Raw genomic sequence first — 19,445 nt, 5'->3', positions numbered from 1 at the left:
GTTGCGTCGAGAAATACGGCAGCAACTGGGATCTCCGGGGCTATGGTAGGAATCAGAGAAAACAATGTACGAAGATTATGAGTTGTGGCCCGTCCTGGCACAAAGCCAGCCTGGTCCGGTAGCACTATCTTAGTCATAATCAGTGTTAAACGTGTTGCAAGTACCTTAGCAAGTATCTTCGCATCGCAATTGATGAGAGATAACGGTCGATACGAATCCGTGTCCATTGGGTACTTGCCTGGCTTCAGCAGAGAAGTTATCACTCCCTCCCTCATTGATCCCGTCAATTCCCCAACTTCCAAAGACTCCTCAAATACTTCCTTTAGGACCGGCGCCATAATATCTATGTAGCACTTACAGAACTCAGCGGGCAGTCCATCTAGTCCCGCCGCCTTGCCATTAGTTAGTGACATAATCGCCTCCCTTATCTCATCCAATTCTAATGGAGCGCCGAGAAACATCCTGTGGACATCACTCAACCAACAGAGCACGATATAGTCTAGAAAATTCTCTAAGTGCACTCCATCCGTTTGTTGAGAAGTATATAGCTGCCCATAGTGTGTCACAAATTCCTCCTGAATTCCTTGCGTGCCCTAACGACGTGCACCCTCTGGTGTAACTATCTCCATTATGTTAGTACTGAAACGCGGTTTCCTCCTGATCGCCGCCAGTATTTTACCCGGCCGCTCCCCTTCGCAGTATTTACGTGCAGTCCAGTGTTTTCCCTTATATTTAACTTCCCTAGCTGCCTCTTCCTCATATTCTGAAAGCTTATCCCTAAATTGCTTGTGTATCCCTGGATCCCCGTCCCTCGTCATCGCAACTTCCAGCTCTTTCAATTCTCTTTCTAACTTCCCTATTGTCGTTTGGATGTCCCTCAACACCCCGCAGCTCTTGGAGATGCAAAAACCCTGTATCGTGACTTTAAATGCCTCCCATACCGTTTCCACACTGTTTACCGAGCCCTTGTTTCTTGGGAAAAAGGCCTCTATTTCTTCTCTCAGCTCCGTCTTGAACACCGAATCCGGTAACACTGAGGTAAACATTCTCCATGGGGGACGCACTCTGTCCTGTCCCGGTATAGCCAATTGCACCAACACTGGGCAGTGATCGGAGTACGTCCTGGACAGATGTGCCACCCGAACTATAGCTGCGCTCAGTCCCCGGGACACAAAGCAGTAATCAAGCCGAGCCCATGTGTTTGCGTGTGTTGTAAAATGTGTACCCTCTCTATGCTCGGGGTGAGTAAACCGCCAACGATCCACTAATCCAGCTTCCTCTATTATACCCAGTAGTATATCTCGTGCCTGCCGGTTATACTGACAACAGCCATCCGACCTGTCTGCTCCAGGAACTAGTGCAACATTAAAGTCACCCCCCCAAATGATATGGGTAGCTCCCGCTCCCAGCACGTGTCCCCACAAAGTCGTGAAGAATTCAGGTGTATCTACATTGGGAGCGTAACAACTCACTAGCACAACCGAATCAGGTCCCAATCTGCCCCACAATATCACATAGCGTCCATTAGGATCCAACATCTCCCCCATCAGATGCAATTTGAGTGATTTCTTAATGAGCACTGCAGTCCCTCTGGCATATGAGGAGTATGACGAGAATTTCCTAATCATCGCCCATTTACTTGCAAACTTGGGTTCAGAGCGCGGGTGTATATGCGTCTCCTGTAATAAAGCCATTTGCACATTGTGTCTGTCTAAATATGCAAGCACATTCCTACCCTTTCTGGCATCATTGAGGCCTCGCACGTTCCAGGACAATACTGATACTTTACTCACTACTTCGTCAGCCATAGTCCTTAGCAATGACTCTGTCAACAACGTCACCTACTTGCTCAGACCACTGCTCGGCCGTACCGCAACACAACCTCCAATGAATTCTAAATTGCACTCGTAACCAAATGTCACCACCCCTGCCCCCCATGCCCCCCCCCACCCACTGACACCCCCCAACCATGTCAGTCATTCTCCACTCCCCCCCCTCCCTCCCCCTCCCAATACCAACATCAGCACTCGTCCATTTCAGATTCCTTCCCACAATTTCTGAGGTCATTATCATCTGCGTGTGGTACCATCCCGGCCGACTGACCCCAACTATGTCAGCCCATCCCCCCTTACTCCCCACCCCAGCATTCCTGAACATTCGAAAAAAACTATTCTGCATCTCCTCCCTCCAACAAGCAATCAGTTGCATTGCAGGCCCAACCCCTCCATTTGCGAACCTGTCAACAAAGAACACTAACATCATCATAGAGTAGTTTCCCGCCCCTCCCTCCACCCACTGAAGCATCCCCAATTCGCCAGCATCGCTATCCCTCCCCCCTCCCTCCACCTCTGGCAAACAACCCAACAGCTGCAGTGCGAATAACATTGTAAATGGGGTATTCCCTACAAGGGACATCTGAGGTACACACATTGCCACCCCCCTGCTCCTCGCCCTCCGACCGTAGCCACCCTCTCAGGGCATTATGAGGGGAGGGGATGGTGCCTGGCATACATTACCACCCATTGTCCAATACCCGTCCATGGTATACTCGGTCGTCCATATTGTCAGTAAGCCGCCGTAACCCCCTCATGAGTCACGGAAAGGATCTCTCCGACTCCTACCCAGCATCCCATCTGCCAGAACATTCTCACTGTTCCTCCGGTATGTCGGGACCCTCCTCTTCTTCCTCGACGTCATCTCTGTCGTCCTCCTCGATCACGTCTGTGTTTTTAGGAAATCCTCCACCTGCTGCGGGTTCAGGAAAAAATGTTGTTTCGCCTGATGGGTCACCCTAAGCTTCGCCGGGTACAACAATGCGTAGTCAATTTGCAGCACACGTAATTTCTTTTTAACAGCCAGAAACTTACGCCTCTGTTCCTGCACGATGGGCGTGAAGTCCGGGTAGATGGTAAAACCCACACCCTCGCATGACCGATTTTGGGTGTTCCGTGCCGCACGTAGCGCAGTGTCTGTCACGATAATTTAGAAGCCTCGCAATTATCGGCCGAGGCGGAGCACCGGGATTAGGTTGCGGACCCAATGAGCGATGTGCCCGCTCAACTATAAACTGTTTGGAAAAGGCCTCTGCCCCTATCGCCGTCTGAAGGATCTTCTCCACATATTCCTCCATGCGTCCCGTGTTGGTAGAATCCAGCACCCCGACCACGCGGATGTTATTGAGTCTGCTGCACGCCTCCAACTCCTCATTCTTCGCAGCAATCACTCTGAGGACATTGTCCATCCTCGTAAGCCGGATGGTGTGGGAGGCAGTGGTGTCGTCGTTATTCGAGATCCGTCTCTCCGCTTCGGTAATACGCTCTTCATGGATGTCCATCTTCTGCTCAATCGCATCCATCCTGGAGGATAGCCGATCAACCTTGTCCACCACTGTGGCAAATCCCTGTTTCATTTCTTGGAGTATCAACTGCATGTCCGGGGTACTTGAGCCGGGGCCAGCCCCCACCGTTGATGTGCTCTGAGCCCCGCCCATGTCCGGTGTCGGACGTACTACCTTCTTCGACGCAGGTGCAGAGTCAAAGGATATTTTGGGCTGCTTATTGTCCTGTCGACCCATTATAGAGCGTTTATAAGAACGCGAAGTGGCTGGAGATGTTTTGCTAACTCTACTCCCTCGGGACAGGCAGGAGCCTTTGGACATGAGCAGGGCCAGCGCTCAGGGACGTCTCCGCATGTGCGTCTCCGGGACCTCAGGGCCCCTCGGCAGCGCCAATCGTCTATCTCTGTCCTACTACCCCTGCCAGAGAGGGTGAACCCAGCTCCGCTGTGCGTCCGATGATGGCGACGTGGTCAACGCTAGGCAGGCATCTGATAGTAACGGATGGGGGCCCAACCTGCCGATCCGGCAGGTGCACCCAATCCCATGAGATCCAGCCCTGCCTCGAGCAATGCAGTGATCCTATGTCGCCATCCAGCATACGCCCCCACCGCAGTCACCTCTTTTGGCCCCAGTGTCCCCACACGCCGAGCCGTGATCTCACAGGCACAGTGCTGGAGCCGAATCCACTAGCTGCTCCAGTGTGTCCAAGCCAATGCACCATTCCGACCTGCTGCCAAGCTCTGGGTCTATATCACTTTCCAGTCTCACTCGTGCAGTGAATGGCCAGCCCTTCAGCAGGTGCGACCTTACCCCGCCTCTCACTTCGCTCTGCGATGCGGTGCTGCAGCAGCTCTGTCAGCAGGCGTTATCCGCTCGCAGCTTCTTCGTGTGTCCAGGCGCCACCCCCGCTGCTCTCAATCCTGCATTCGAGCGCCGGTTGGCGATACTCCCAGGTCCGCTAAGCTCCCCAATGCCGGCACAGTTGTCCCAGCCGAACAGCCACAGCAGGGGGGGGAGCACTCCTCGGTGCCAGCGCCCACAGACGCTTCAGGCATCAGCAATAATGGCGGTCAGATCCCGCATCCGCTCGAAGCCCCTCACCACAATTTGTTCCCACCGAGGGCTCCGACTTCCCCGCAGCAGGCAAGGCGATCGCTCAGTGCGGGCCAGCGCTTGCAGATGCTGCTCCGGTGCCGCGTGTGCCACACCTCCGTCGCTGCCCTATGATCAGGTCTCTCGTCCGCGAGCCCTTCACTTAGAGGCCTGCAAGCCTCGTGGGCGCCGCGGTGTCGCGTAGAAGCAGCCTCCAGTTGCGCAGAACGGCTAGCTCCGCCCCAGCTCCCGGGCAATCACTCCTCCACTGTTATCTCCTGTGTCCGAAGACCTAAGCCTCTCAAATTTTGACCGATGGTGTATGTAGGGGTCCACAGCAGTCGCACCGATTTTTATCGGGTTTGGAAGGTGGTGAAGGAGGATAAATGCCGGATAGTTAGCTCAGGCTGCAGGAGCCTCACACAAGTGCGGCCATTCTGCGTGTGCGCCCTCTAGCGCCCCCCTTGGGTCTGATATTTTTGTGAACCCAACCTCTCTCTTTGTCTGCGAGTTGGGAAGTGTCAGAAGTTGTTTTTGAAATGCTCTTGTTTGGAGAGAGAAGGCTTAGAATTCAGAAGCCATCAGTTCGAGGTCACATGCTGTTAAAAACTGTGCAGGGAATGGAGCCGTATCTTGTCATGGTTCACTCACAGCATTACTGGTTCTTATTGGCCAGGTGTAGATTCAAACCGTTGCAACATTTCTTCCCAGCTTCATGTGGGTGGGTACGACCTGAGTTAAGGCCACCCTACGGCTGCGACAATTTTTCTCCGCAGGATATGCTGTATATTACAACGTTTTGCTCTAATTTCAGCTGAAATCTTTGAATTTTGAAATAAGTTAGGCCTACCCTGATGTATCTTCAGATGCTCCCCACTGATTTTTACAGTTTTATCCTTTTTAGGAGCTGCCTGGGTGTCTATGAGAAGGAGATCTGATTAATTGTCTTGATAAAAACAAGCCTTTATAATTGCTCATAAAACTGTGAACATTAACAATGAATTTGATATTATTGTCTTTGTTCGGTTTTCTTTTATGGTGATTTTATTTACTGAATAAAGATTTACATTAATTGATTGATGGGACGGTATTGCGGAAGGATATACACATTTATAGGCCTCACTTAATTACTTTACCAGTGAGCGATCTGTAGTTGGCTTTTTTGAGCTGGGTTTGCCTAGATATGCAGGTGTTGATTTTAAAACATTTTAGCTGCCTATTTTCCAATGCATTCATTAGGTTTTCGTTAACAGACGTGTCGGGGGCTAATGTATCCTTGTTCTTCGCAGCATGTCTACATTCATCAGTGCCCTTCACATTTAAGCTGTTCGATATTTGATTGAATACCCTGTCAACTTTAAAGTAATTTATGCACAAAATGTATGCTTACATTTTACTAGTTAAAGCTCTAAACTAGTTGTCATTAAAAAAACGTTTAAGTCTGTACAAATAATGGGAGATTGCAAAGTTCAAAACGGTTCACCTATATTAGCTGCATTCCATTAAAATACATCCTGTAATTAGTCGTTTGTGTTTGTCTGCAGGTATTGCTAGTATGCCTCCTCTTGCAACTGTAGCTCCAGTGCCAATGCCACCTATTACGGTCGTAGGAATGTCCCCACCCTTAGTGTCGTCTCTGCCTCCAGCAGCAGTACCACCTTTGGCCAATGGAACTCCTGCTGTTATTCAACCTTTGCCTGCTTTCACTCTTCCTGGTAGGCACTATAGCATTACTGTTTTATTGGTTAATGATTCACAAATGTTGTTTTTTTCAAACAAGAGTAAGTTGATTGTAGCAATGGATTATAGAGACTTATGGAGAGTGCAGGTTATTGTTAATAAAGTCTGGCTTGCCCCTTGAGGTGGCAAGGTAAGTATGAGTTATGTTTCAGTTATGTTATTTCTGGCTTTTAAGATGAACATAGAACTCTGTAAATACCATCCAAAACTTTGACCCGAACCATGTGACCTAGAGACTGGCCTCCGCAGTTCACAGCGAAAGGTGTTAGTAGAACAGTAGTAACCTTCATATTCTACAAGGTTCATTCGGTCCACCTTATGCTGCACTTGGGTTTCCGCTGTTCGACTCCACTCACAATAGTGTAGGGCTGATATAACAAAAGGTGAGTAATTGTAAGCTGAAGACTGTTGCCAGAAAGGTGGTCACAAATTCATCCTTAACCCTGGTCTCCAGGGTTAGTTGGAGTTTGCCTAATAGTTCGCCTGCCTGCCAGGTTAGCTGAGGGATGTCCTACACTTCCCTGACGGAAGACCACCCACCATACTTGGAGACTGCACTACGTAGGTGGGAATCTCTTTGCCTTCAACAGAGCTTCGCAGTACCACTGCAGATGTCACTGAAGATTTCCCGAGCAGGAATTTGTTATTGGAAAAAAAACACCAAGGGGTCATAATATGGTGAGTGTATTCTCTCCCGTGAGGGAATTAGGGATCATTTCTTTGTTTTCCTTATTAAGGCAGATGCTCTGACATACTTTGATTGGGTAGTCGTCATTGAATGATTTCTGCTGGTCAAACCAGTGGAACCTCCACATTTGGAAACTTGATGCTTCCTGTGACTTTAAATAGCGTGTGGGAACCATAGGTTTGGTGGACGGGACTGGACACACTGCTTTTGGGTAGCTGTCCAACATAACTCAAACTCTAAATGAGGCCCTCACTCTCTACAGAGCAGGGTTTTGTGAATTTTTTTCGCATGTGGCCAATTGGCTTTGCAGACATTGAGCAAAGGAGTAGTTCCAAAAAAAAGAATGCGGCTATTAATCAACACCAGAAACTGTCATTTCATTTACAGTAAAACATTCAGTTCACCTACTTTCTCCATTATTTCAACCCCCTAATATCTTTTTGTCCAACGGCTAAAAAGATCTTGGATTATTTTCTAAAGAATGGCTCTTTTTTAAAATGTGAATATAAAGTTATTTAAGCATCTAATGGGTCCTTTAATCAGTCTATTCCAAACTGTCTTGAATACATCCTTCATTGAGCAATTTCCTGGCCAATGAATGGAGGTAATTGCTTATTGAAGGGTCCCCAAGTCAGTCCAAAACCCAAAATTTCTTTATAAACCTAGACTATTCTTTTCAGCTTGTAGGAACACCTGAACACTTCTCTTTATCAAGCAAAAGTATATTTTATGTCTTGAATTTGGGGTAGACACTACAATATTCCAACGACCTGCCCTTTATACGACAAATAGAACAACTTTAATCAAAAGTGTTGCCTTTGGAAATTACCATTTTTATCCGATACAAAGACAACATTGCTACATCTGACTGAAACGCTGCAAACCTCTAAACTCCCTTATGGCAGAGAGAAAATGAAAGAAAGGGGGCTTGCAGGTTGAAAGTGCTCAAGGCTGCAAAATATGCACAGCTCCTTTAAGGAGCTAAGAGCTCCATCTCCCTGAATGCACTGTATGGACAGTTAGTCTCACTTTCTTTTTTCCGGCTTGTGCTGACTGGATCCCAGAACACTTTAGGGGTATTTTCACCCTACTTGTTGAGGATTGTTAGATGGATTTGCTTCTCAAACTCCTTCACTTTTTCTTGTGAAATGCCCTTCCTGTGGGAGGAAAAAAAGTCTGCCTCTGACCCACATTCTGTTTGTTTGGTCTGTTTCCTCACTTTCGTTCAGGAAATGGGAGTATTGTAAAGCAAAATTGACAAACAGCATTTATTTGTTTAATAGGGAAGCTGTAAGACTCCTGCTTGGTTGGAGGTTGAAAGAAGGAAAGAAACTTAGTAAATTGGCCAGAGAGGGTGCTCGATTTACTGAGTACATATTCTCCAGAAAAGCATTGTCACAGGGAGTGATCTCCGAGAGAATGAGAGGTGTAGTCACCACCAGTGTTCCAAACACTCTTAAGAACAATGGTCAATAGTGAAGCACAGCTTAGCACCAATTTGTTTACGACCTAAAGCCATCTCTCTGGCAGGTATGACATAGATGCTGAGAGAACAGGCTCAGGCAGGCAAGTATCTGGCTTTGGGCCACCAAATGTTATAGATGATGTCAATGCACTAATTTTCGTCGTCCGCGAGACGCAGGATGTAGAAGCATTAGAGGTCGAGAAAAATTATGTCAATATGCTCCCCTAGGTATTTGATGCTCAATATTTACTCTGAGATGGACAACATTGAAGCAGACGACTGTGTCTGGATTCTCAGATTCACTTCCGGATGCCTTTCCTCTTCTGCTCTATCAGAATCAACATTTCCAATAATACTCCCGAGGAAGATCATTTCAGTAGGGAGATGGATTCCAGGCATCTCTTGCTTCCATCAAGACCAGTCATGAATCCCTGGGATTGCCTCCAAGTCAACCATTAGAAGGTTCCCTCTGGCGCCAGTGTATCTTTCATCTCTGGTTGCACCTCTGAATTGCCCTACCACATCTCCGAAGTGATCTTCTTGGAAAACTAAATGAAGGATGTCCTCATCCACTACTTGGAGTCATCAGTCATCTGATTTCTCCTGCCCATCATTTCTGATAGATACATCTGCCGTGTGGATTCCTCACCTTGTGATTCCTCACCTTGTGAATATCCCCTTGCGTCAGCAACATTCGGAAATTCTTTTCGTAGCCTCGCGCCGACGTGGACTCTGTCATAGAGACACGACATCGCTCGCGACTCCTCTGACGTCACCGACGCCTATAATAGGCCCACGCCGGCGTGATGACATCAGTTCCCTTTTTTCCGCGTCGTCGACGCCAACGGTTATCGGGAATCTCAGTAGGCAACTGGTACTTTGTTGCCTTTTTGTTTCTGTTTCCTGCTTCTTTGTATCCTGTCTCTTCGAAGATGTCAACAAAGAAGACCGGCTTCAAGCCCTGCAGAGAATGCGGCAAGATGTCTATTACCGACCCGCACGATGACTGCATCTGGTGCTTAAGCTCCGACTACGACATCGATAGTTGTTCCTCTTGTCGAAAGATGAACCCAAAAGCCCTGAGGGAAAGAGAGGCCAAACTCCTGGTGGCAAAATTGAAAGCTGGTAAAGGAAAAACATTGAGGTCTCGTTCTCGATAAGGAAGGTCGAGGTCGAAGTCGAGGTCTAGATCTCGAGAGGAGTCATCTTCGAGGTCGGCTTCGGATCATACTTCGAAGTCGAAGAAGAAGAAACCTAAGAAGAGGAGACATGAATCTCGACGTTGTTCCGGTAAGGAGTCGGACTCGAGATTGAGGTCACCGAAGAAGGTACGTTCTAAGGTGGTTACTCTGGATGTCTCTGAACCGGAAGGTGAGGCCTCACCTTCGGAGTCGCGTGTTCAGTCACCGACGCCGGCTCCGGCGCCGTCCTCAGCCCGAGATGAGGAGGAGGTTCAAGTTGATGTGGATTCCGCGCCTACCGAAGAGCCGAATCAGATTCCTCCACAAGACCAGCCTGAGGGTTTCCAACCTCCATTTCATACCCCAGGACAAGATCCATCTGCATTTCTTAATGCTATGTATGGTGTCTTTTCAAGGGCATGGTACCCCTCTGCTGCACCTTCGGGTCCTATGGGTCCTCTGGCTTTCAATCTAGGAGTCCCTCACTCCTATTCTCCTGTGCCATTTATGCCATATATGCCAGCCCCTGTGCCACCTTGGCAATTTCCGGCTCCACCGAGGCCGTCGACGCCGGTTCCGACGTCACCTGCTCCAGAGCGACCTTGAGAACATCCGGCTAAACCTTCGGATTCGATACCGACGTCGATCCCGACTCCGTCGGAGCCGTTGGTGGATCCGGCTGAGAGGCGTGTTAAGGAGAGGTCCAGAAGGGAAGCCCAACGCCTTTTGGAAGAAAGAAGATATATTGAAACTCATCCTGATATAGAAGAAGGTGAATTGGATGAAGATAGTTTTGATGAACTGGCTGATGCTAGTAGCCTGGATTTCTCCCCGGAGTGGGAATTACCTTCAGGCTCTGATACACCTTCTAAGGATATCCAACCTTACCATATGGTTATGAGGAAGGCGGCAGATCTTCTTCAATTAACTTTACCTACAGTAGAATTTAAATCCAATCTTTTGACTGAGGTTTTACATTCTCCTAGTTCTGTAGTGGAACCGTTGCTTCCATTTAATGACGCCTTGACAGAGCCCATTTTGGAAGTGTGGAAGAAGCCACTATCAGCTCCTGCGGTTTCCAAGAGTGTGGCAAGAAGGTACAGGGTTGCACCTGAGGACCCTGCTTTTTTGACTTCTCATCCTTCACCAGAGAGCCTAGTCATTCAAGCAGCTTGCTCTAAAAAGAATGTAAGTACCTTTCCCCAGATTCCTTGTGAAAAGGAGGCAAAGAAACAGGATCAGGTTGCAAAAAAGACCTTCTCCTCTGCAAGCATGGCTTTGCAGTCGACTAATGCCTCTTGTCTGATGGGGAGATATGTGCATGCTCTTATGGATTCTTTGCGTGTTCTAACTCCTAAAGTTCCTGATGCCAACAGAAAGGATTTTGAGGAGGTGATCTCAGATGCGCAGGCAGCGGCTCGCCAAGTTATACAAAGTGGTCTGGACACTGCAGACTCTGTGGCGCGTATCATGGGCACTGCTGTCACCACTAGAAGATCAGCTTGGCTGAAATCCTCAGACTTTTCAGCGGATGTTCAGGCGACCTTGTTAGATCTTCCTTTTGATGGGTCTGGCCTCTTTGGGAAGAAGGCTGATGCAGCTCTTGAGAGATTTAAAGACAGTAGAGCAACTGCTAAATCTTTAGGTCTTCAGAGAAGGAGCTCTTCAACCAATAAGAGATTCAGGGGTTTTGGTCGCTCTTCCTTTTGGAATTACCGACAAGGTGAGCAGCAGCAGCAACAACAGCAGCAGCAACAAAATTCCATGTACAGGTCATACAGGGGAAAGCAAAGAGCGCGTCCTCGTGGACGTCAGGCCTCTTCCTCCTCCACTTCCTCCAATCCCCCTGCCTCAGAAAAGCAGTCCTAGATCCGCCATTCAGGATCATGTGGGTCCGGTGGGGGGTCGGCTTACCCATTTTCTACAAGATTGGGAATCGGTTACATCAGATCTTTGGGTTCTCAATCTTGTAGAAAATGGGTATGCCCTTCCCTTTCGGGAATTCCCTCCCAATTACCCGCCTTGCCAAGGTTTTTGCACCGAGGAACATCTGTTACTTCTGCAGGAGGAAGTGCAGACTCTTTTAAGAAAGGGTGCGATAGAGGTGGTTCCAGAGCAGGAAAGGGGTCAGGGATGCTACTCCCGATATTTCCTGATACCCAAGAAGGATGACAGACTTCGTCCAATCCTGGATCTCATGATCTTGAATCTCTATCTGAAACAGGAGAAGTTCAAGATGCTCACCCTTGCTCAGGTTCTTCAAGCGCTGCTAGAAGAAGACTGGATGGTGTCACTCGACTTGCAGGATGCGTACTTTCACATCCCAATCCTGAAGTCGCACAGGAAGTATCTCCGTTTTACGGTGGGTTCGCAGCACTATCCGTTTGCGGTCCTTCCGTTTGGGCTTACTATTGCGCCTCGACTCTTCACCAAGGTGATGGCACCGGTGGCGGCGCATCTCAGAAGGTCAGGGATTCCTGTATTCCCTTATTTGGACGACTGGCTGATCAAAGCAGAGTCATCAGAGAGAGTGCTCCATCATTTGCGAGAGACAACCCAGTTGTTGTACAGGTTGGGTTTTTCGATAATTGTACCCAAGTCTCACCTGGTGCCCTCCCAGCGCAACCTGTACATAGGTGCTGTACTGGACACAACTGTATGTCGCACATTCCCTCCTCCTCAAAGGGTTCACGACATACTGGAAATGATTCCTTTATTTTACAATGGAGCGGTCGTTCCAGTCCTGAAGGTCCTTCCCCTGGTCGGTCTGATGGCTTCATGCATTCTGTTGGTCAACCATGCACGCTGGCACATGAGGGCGCTCCAGTGGTGCCTCCGCAGGCAGTGGTATCAACACAACGGAGATCTCAGGGAGTCGGTGAGGATCTCCAGAGAAGCTGCGGCGGATCTGTCTTGGTGGGGCGTGGGAGGCAACCTGTCTCAGGGAAAGCCTTTTCAGTTGCCTCCTCCGGTGGCCACAGTGATAACGGATGGATCCACTCTAGGGTGGGGTGCTCATCTGGGGGTTCTGGAGGTCAAGGGTCTTTGGCCTCCAGAGGAAAGGTTGCTTCACATCAACCTTCTAGAATTGCGGGCGATACCTTTGGCGCTCAAGGCCTTCCTCCCTTCCTTTCGCGGTCGTTCGGTCCAGGTCCTGAAGGACAACACAACCGCGATGTGGTACATCAACAAACAGGGAGGTGTGGCGTCGCAGTGTCTCTGCAGAGAGGCTCTGCGTCTCTGGTCCTGGGTTCAGGACCATCAGATTTGTCTGATGGCAAATCATCTGGCCGGGGTTCTGAACGTTCGTGCAGACAGTCTCAGTCGGCAGTTCTCTGCCGACCACGAGTGGAGGCTTCACCCGGAGGTGGTTCACGACATCTTTCAGATGTGGGGGACTCCTCGGGTGGACCTGTTCGCCACTCGCGAGAATGCTCACTGCCTGTCGTTCTGCAGTCTCCAGTATACGATGCAAGGATCCTTGGGGGACGCGTTTCAGTTGAGTTGGGGAAATAAACTGCTTTACGCGTTTCCTCCCGTACCTTTGATTCCTCGGGTTCTGAGGAAGATTCGCCAAGACCGGGCCCAAGTCATATTGGTTGGCTCGGGATGGCCAAGAAGGGTGTGGTATACAGATCTTCTCCACCGCTCCTCTCACCCGCCGTTCCGTCTCCCTCTCAGGGCAGACCTCCTCTCTCAGATGGAGGGGCAGGTTCTACACCCCCACCTCCAGACATTGCACCTTCATGCCTGGAGATTTAACGGGGCAACCTGAATTCCTTTTCTCTCCCGCCTGACGTGGTGGATGTCATCTTGTCAGCCAGGCGTGACTCCACTAAGTCCATCTATTCATATAGATGGTCAAAATTTGTCGCTTGGTGTGGTGGAGAATCTATTGACCCTTTGAGAGCCCATTTGTCTGATGTTCTCCAGTTTGCCCTTTCTCTGGCACAGCAAGGGCTTGATGTTGCCACAGTTAAGGGCTATCTTTCTGCGCTGTCGGCTTTTCTCTGTTTGCCTGATCAGCCTTCTCTTTTCAAATCTCCTGTGGTTTTAAGGTTTTTAAAGGGTCTCACAAATAAGTTCCCTCCTGTTCCTTTTATTGTGCCTCAGTGGGACTTAAATCTTGTCTTGACCTTTTTGATGGGTGCTCCTTTTGAGCCTCTTCACAAATGTCCTTCAAGGCTTTTGACTCTTAAGACAGTCTTCCTCGTTGCAATAACCTCTGCAAGGAGGGTAAGTGAGCTTCAAGCTCTTAGTTCCACGCCCCCTTTCTTGACCATTCATGCTGATCGAATGGTTCTTAGGACTAGGCCTGCTTTTCTTCCTAAGGTGGTTACTCCTTTCCACCTTGGTCAATCCATTACCCTCCCTACCTTTTTATCCTCCCCCACACCCTTCCAAGGAGGAGGAGAGGTTGCACCGTCTGGACCCCAAAAGGGCGGTGTCTTTTTACTTGAACAGATCTAAAGACTATCGTTTGGATGACCAGCTCTTCATTGGGTTTGCTGGTTGCAAAAGAGGAAGAGCGGTCCTTAAAAGAACTTTGTCAAGATGGATCGTCCTCTGTATAAAGATCTGCTACTCTTTGGCCGGTAAGGAACCTCCAGAGGGTATAAGGGCTCATTCTACAAGAGCGAAGTCTTCGACCTCAGCATTAGCTAGAGGTGTTCCTGTAGAGGATATTTGTAGGGCGGCAACTTGGTCTTCCCTCCACATTACTGCTTGGATTCCGAAGTGAGGAGGGACGGCCACTTTGCGCGTTCTGTCCTCCAGGATTTCCTGATTTAGAAGAGTGGACGCCCTCCTCCGGGAGTGGGGACTCCTGTGGGACTCTATTCACAAGGTGAGGAATCCACACGGCTGATGTATCTATCAGAAGAACAAGTAACTTATCTTCGGTAACGCTTTTTCTGGTAGATACAATATCTGCCTGTGGATTCCCCACTGACCCACCCGCCTCCCTGTTGTCCACTCTTCTATACCAAAATTTCTGTTATGTATTTATTTTATTGTCAAGGAGTTGTTTATTTCAAATGTTTTATTGCATTTGCTTCACACTGTGTGTTACCTTGACATTTGTACTGCGTATGTCTACTGTCATTGGTCCGTCCGTGTGCCTCGAAGGCACGGAAAAAAGGGCGGAACTGATGTCATCACGCCGGCGTGGGCCTATTATAGGCGTCGGTGACGTCAGCGGAGTCGCGAGCGATGTCATGTCTCTATGACGTCCGAGTCCACGTCGGCGCGAGGCTACGAAAAGAATTTCCGAATGTTGCTGACGCAAGGGGATATTCACAAGGTGAGGAATCACAAGGTGAGGAATCCACAGGCAGAAATTGTATCTACCAGAAAAAGCGTTACCGAAGGTAAGTAACTTGTTCATTGGCCTACATTAACAGCAAGGTCCCCGATGAGATCTTTGCTCATAGATGAAATAGCCACATTTCATGATGTGCTTCTGAGGGGAACAACAAAGCTGAACACACAAGTGAAAGTTCATCATTTACTCCTAGGGCACTCGTGTCTTTGGTTCCTATGTTTGCAGAACTTGGAGGAAATTCTTTTTTCCTTTTTCTCTCCAGCCACAACTAAAATGGCGACCCAGAGGATAATAAAGTATAAACCCTTCTGATATAGAGCTATTTTACAGCCAATTAATCACTGTTTCTGTTGATTCTTCAGACCTGGCAGTCACAGGATTTTAACAAGAATTTCAGGGGGTAGGGATGCACAACAGTTTTTTAAAGAAATTCCTTATTTTGCCATATTTCAAAACAGAATGCGTGCTATTTGGCGACGTGCCATGCCCAAACGGCACCAAGTGTATAACATTATCTGAATTGGGGCGGGGATTCGCCCCAACCAAATGCACTGCTATGATATCCCTATTGGCTGTCATATCTCCCATTCACATTTATCCATATATTTGAGTGTAATCCTTCTTTTCAACGCTGTAATCCAACGTATTCCTAAAAAAATTTCTTCCACCGGCCGAGTGATGCTTGCCAATTTACATAGTTTCTAATGTTTATGCTGGGCCATCCGAACCTCTCGCAAGAAACACGAATGATGCAAATTCGTCTGAAGGCAGTAATGTTGATTTAAAAAAAAAGCCCAAAGCATTTCGGGCAACTGGGTGCCCTTCGTCAGGGGTCACTACAATAACAAGAACAAAGGACCCAAATGTTACCTTTTACACCTTAATTGTCATCCATATAAGTGCATTAATGCAAATAATTACAGTGCTTAATATACTATTACATGCTTATTAACATTTCATACATTAACAATGTTCATCCGTGAACCAAGCTACTGAAATCTGACGGGAATCTTGGCCTTTCTCCTGTTGTGTTCTTACTTTTGGCAAAACCACTTGTTAACCCAGCTGTCTTATCTTAGAGGTTAACCAAACACCGTTCAACTTCTCATTCATTCACTCTATGCTTCCATTCTACTACGCTTACCTGTCGCGCTGTACTGTACATTACACCCCCCTATCTCCCCAAACACTCTCACCCCTCCCATTCACAGTCATCAACTCACCACATTCACATTTCTCATCCGCTCCCTAACTGTCCTCTATCAGTCCAATAAGTTGGATTACAGCATTGAAAAGAAGGATTGCACTCGAATATACGGATAAATGTCACTGGAAGATATGACCGCCTATAGGGCAATCATAGCCATGTTGGTTGGGGCGAATCCCCGGCCCATTTCAGATAAAGTCACAGGATTTTGTCATGACATTTTCCTCCAACATGCGCCCTGAACATATCTGACATGCATAACACCCTGTTAAGGATTATGAAATTTCCAAATACTCTATAGGTTTTCAGTGGTTCTCATGTGACTGATGAGATGAAAAGTATGAAGGAGGCTAATACCCTGAAAATGGTAGGTTTGGAGGAGAAGACATTTTTTAGATCTCGGTACTTGGCAAAATCAACTACAGCAATGCACTCTATGCTGGCACCACCCAGAATCTCCAAAAGAATTGCAAAGAATCCAAAACACCGCTGTGAAACTTATCCTGGACATCCCCATCGCAGTCACATCGCCAGTTACCCGAGAAACCGCCACTGGCTCCCGATCAACAAAAGAATTTCTTTATGCTTCTTACGCATACCTACAAGGCCCTCTACAACATCAGATCGGATCTGTATATCTCAACCACCGCGTCTGCTTCTACACTCTCACCAGACCCCTCCGCTCCGCCAACCTCCCACGGATCTGCAAGAAAACGACCGGAGGAAGAACCTTCTCCTAACTCGCCACAAAAACCTGGAACTCTTTCTCTATATCTCCGGCAATCGCCCTCACTGCCTCAATTCAGGAAGTGTCTCAAGACCTGGCGCTTCAACTGAACTGACTCTTCGACTAAACTGAAGAAACATCCCCTCCACCCGCGCCTTGAGACCCTTACGGGAGATTAGCCAGTGCCCTATCTGCTACCACTCTCCCATATACCACAGAAGACGTGACAAAAGTAGAGGTCCCAGCATCCCTCCTTCTTGGAGAAGTCTCATTCGCTTTCCTGGCCATGAGTTCCCCACTTCATTTTCTTTTCACAGTCCGGTTGGAAGATAGTGTCACAAATCATCTTAAAGAGTGATGAAATCGTTAAATCTTTAAATTCCAGTCACCACCGCCTCCATCAATCCCTCCAAAACCTGGGCCAAGACGTCAACTAAAGATGTATCTTCTATAACTTCTACAAACAAAGCAGCAGAGCTTATTCTTTCCACTCTGAAAGGAAAAGCTATCTAAGGTGTTTCTGGTTCGAAAATGAAGGCCATCTTGACTTCGGAAGTCAACAGATAGATCAAGAAATGGAAGTTTGGAAGTGTATGCATCGAACAAGAGATATTCACAGCTTCTGAAAGGGGACTAGATGTGCTCTGTGTACCTACAAGATGCTAAATTCCCCATTCAACTGTCGAAGAAGCACAGAAAATTCCGAAAGTTCACTGTAGGTAAAATTGTTAGTCCGTACACCATTGTTCCCTTCATCTTCAAACCTTTTGAAGTGTGTATCTGTAAATCCGTATTTGTAAATCTCGAACTATTCACCCTTACGGGTCTCAAGGCGCTGGGGGCCGTCGTGTTAATTAAGTGAGTTATTGCCCAGAGTCGCATGGTGCTGAGCTGAGCTGCCCTGCCGCCGGGAATCGAACAGTGAACCCTGAGCTCCGAAGTCAGCTGCCCTGGCCGCTGCACCACACCTCTCCACCTCTGTGGAAGCAACTCCCCTTCGCAATCAATAGAATTAAATCTATCCCCGTAGAAGCCCACTGTGCAGAAAGGGCACGTCATGACTTAAACATCACTGGACATGCTGGACCTTCGCATGATCTAAGGCTATGGGATATTCTCAACTATCTAGGAGCTGCGTTTAACACACAGAAGTGTATCCTTTGGAAGAGTGAGTATTTTACATCTTTCAAATGAAAGGCATAGGAAAAGGATAACTTATTTTCCTAGGTCTGTCAACTATCTTCCCTTAATGAGCCCAGTGGAAAGAGGATTGGTAGAACAGGTTAAGATTGTCTGTTCTGGCGACTCGCTCTAAAGTGGTGGTGTAAGGCAGCCCATCTTCTGAAGGGAATTCCCTTTCATCATGACTTCCCTACTCAAAACATTGTTACATATGCACCCCAGGAATGGAATTACATGTGGAAAGTAGGAGAATACGTATCAACAGCAAAACAAATCTTGCCTACGGGCAACTACCCGCAGGAATGCCACAAAGGTGCACATGAGGTGAAGCTGGATATGAACTATAATGAAGAGTGAAGGACCCCCCAACACACACTTGCTAGTAGGTCCATTTGAAATTGCAGTGGCCTTATACTACTCAGTTTACTGTTGCCTGGAAGAGGAACCAGTTTGCTTTCTTGAAGTGGTGCAGATGCTAATACTTCCATGAATGATTACCCAAACTCTATCTCTCAGAGCCAGCTAGAGATTCCTTGTTATCTTGGGCAGACTTTGATTCCTCACTTTTAAATATTGCCTGAGATGGAGTAGATCAGAGTGGGAGGAGGAAGGGTTTAGCAAAGAGATTTGGAAAACTAGATGTATGTGCCAATGAGGTGGCAAGGAGAGATGCTCTGCAACTAGAATGATTATCTGGAAATATGAAAGGGACAGGCAAATCTAGGTTTGAACTTCAAATGATATCCTAGAAAGACATATATCACATGTGGGGAGCCAAAATAAATCCCTAGTGTTACAGATTAGAGCAGGTTGATGATGACCGTCTCCATAATGTATAAAGTTTCTTTTGTCGGCGTTCAGGTGTCAGTCTGTTTTTGTCCTTCAAGAAAAGTGCTTTGACTGAGGGTACTGGAGTTGATGACTCATCAGTGGGTTGCATTTGAGGTGAAATCCATAGGAACAATAAAATGGGGATGATTTGAAGGAGCTATTTAGCAAGGTATTATATTGAAAATGTGCAGACGGTATCCATGTAATCCAATCTTCTTACTACTGTGTACCAAAACAATGGAGATTTTGTTGTAAGGCTTGGTGCACTCTCTCTGACCTTCAGCCTGTCGAATATAACTGTGGGTTTGTTTTTGTTTACTTGTGAGAACGTTCAATAAAGGAGACCACATTTTTTAAATAAATTGTGTATCTCGATCTGACACACTAACTGTAGGTAGGACATGAAGACCTACTGTTGCATGAATCGGTTGCTACTGATTGAGCTGAGGTAACTGATTTCATAAGAATTAAGTGCCTAGCCGTTATAAAGGAGCCAATGACAACCCATAAGGTCGTTTATGTGTTTAGGGCCAGTAGGTCAACAACAAAGTCCATTGATATGGTGGCCCATTGAGTGGACAAGGGATGTAAAAAGAAAGCTCTGCAGGCTTTCCACATACATTCGTAGCTTGTAAATCAGTAACACAGATTGTTGTGTGTCCTGGAGATATG

At 47.5% G+C, this 19,445-nt stretch overlaps 1 protein-coding gene across 10 annotated transcripts in view; it reads left to right on the top strand.

The window, feature by feature from the left end:
* Window positions 1-19,445, top strand: part of ITSN1 (intersectin 1) — a 1,522,922-nt gene that overhangs the window by 277,153 nt on the left and 1,226,324 nt on the right. For 6 of the 10 annotated variants that reach the window (XM_078656935.1, XM_078656934.1, XM_078656933.1 and 3 more), the window contains exon 6: window positions 5,974-6,144. The exons of the other annotated variants lie outside the window; for them this stretch is intronic. In XM_078656935.1, coding sequence (XP_078513061.1) covers window positions 5,974-6,144 — 171 coding nt within the window. The remainder of the gene's footprint in view (window positions 1-5,973; window positions 6,145-19,445) is intronic. 10 annotated transcript variants of the gene reach the window in all.

The sequence above is a fragment of the Lissotriton helveticus genome, chromosome 8 (genome assembly GCF_964261635.1).
Source record: "Lissotriton helveticus chromosome 8, aLisHel1.1, whole genome shotgun sequence".
Taxonomy (NCBI): Eukaryota; Metazoa; Chordata; class Amphibia; order Caudata; family Salamandridae; genus Lissotriton; species Lissotriton helveticus.
The sequence above is the reverse complement of the archived record's forward strand: the minus strand, read 5'-3'. Positions and strand labels throughout refer to the sequence as shown.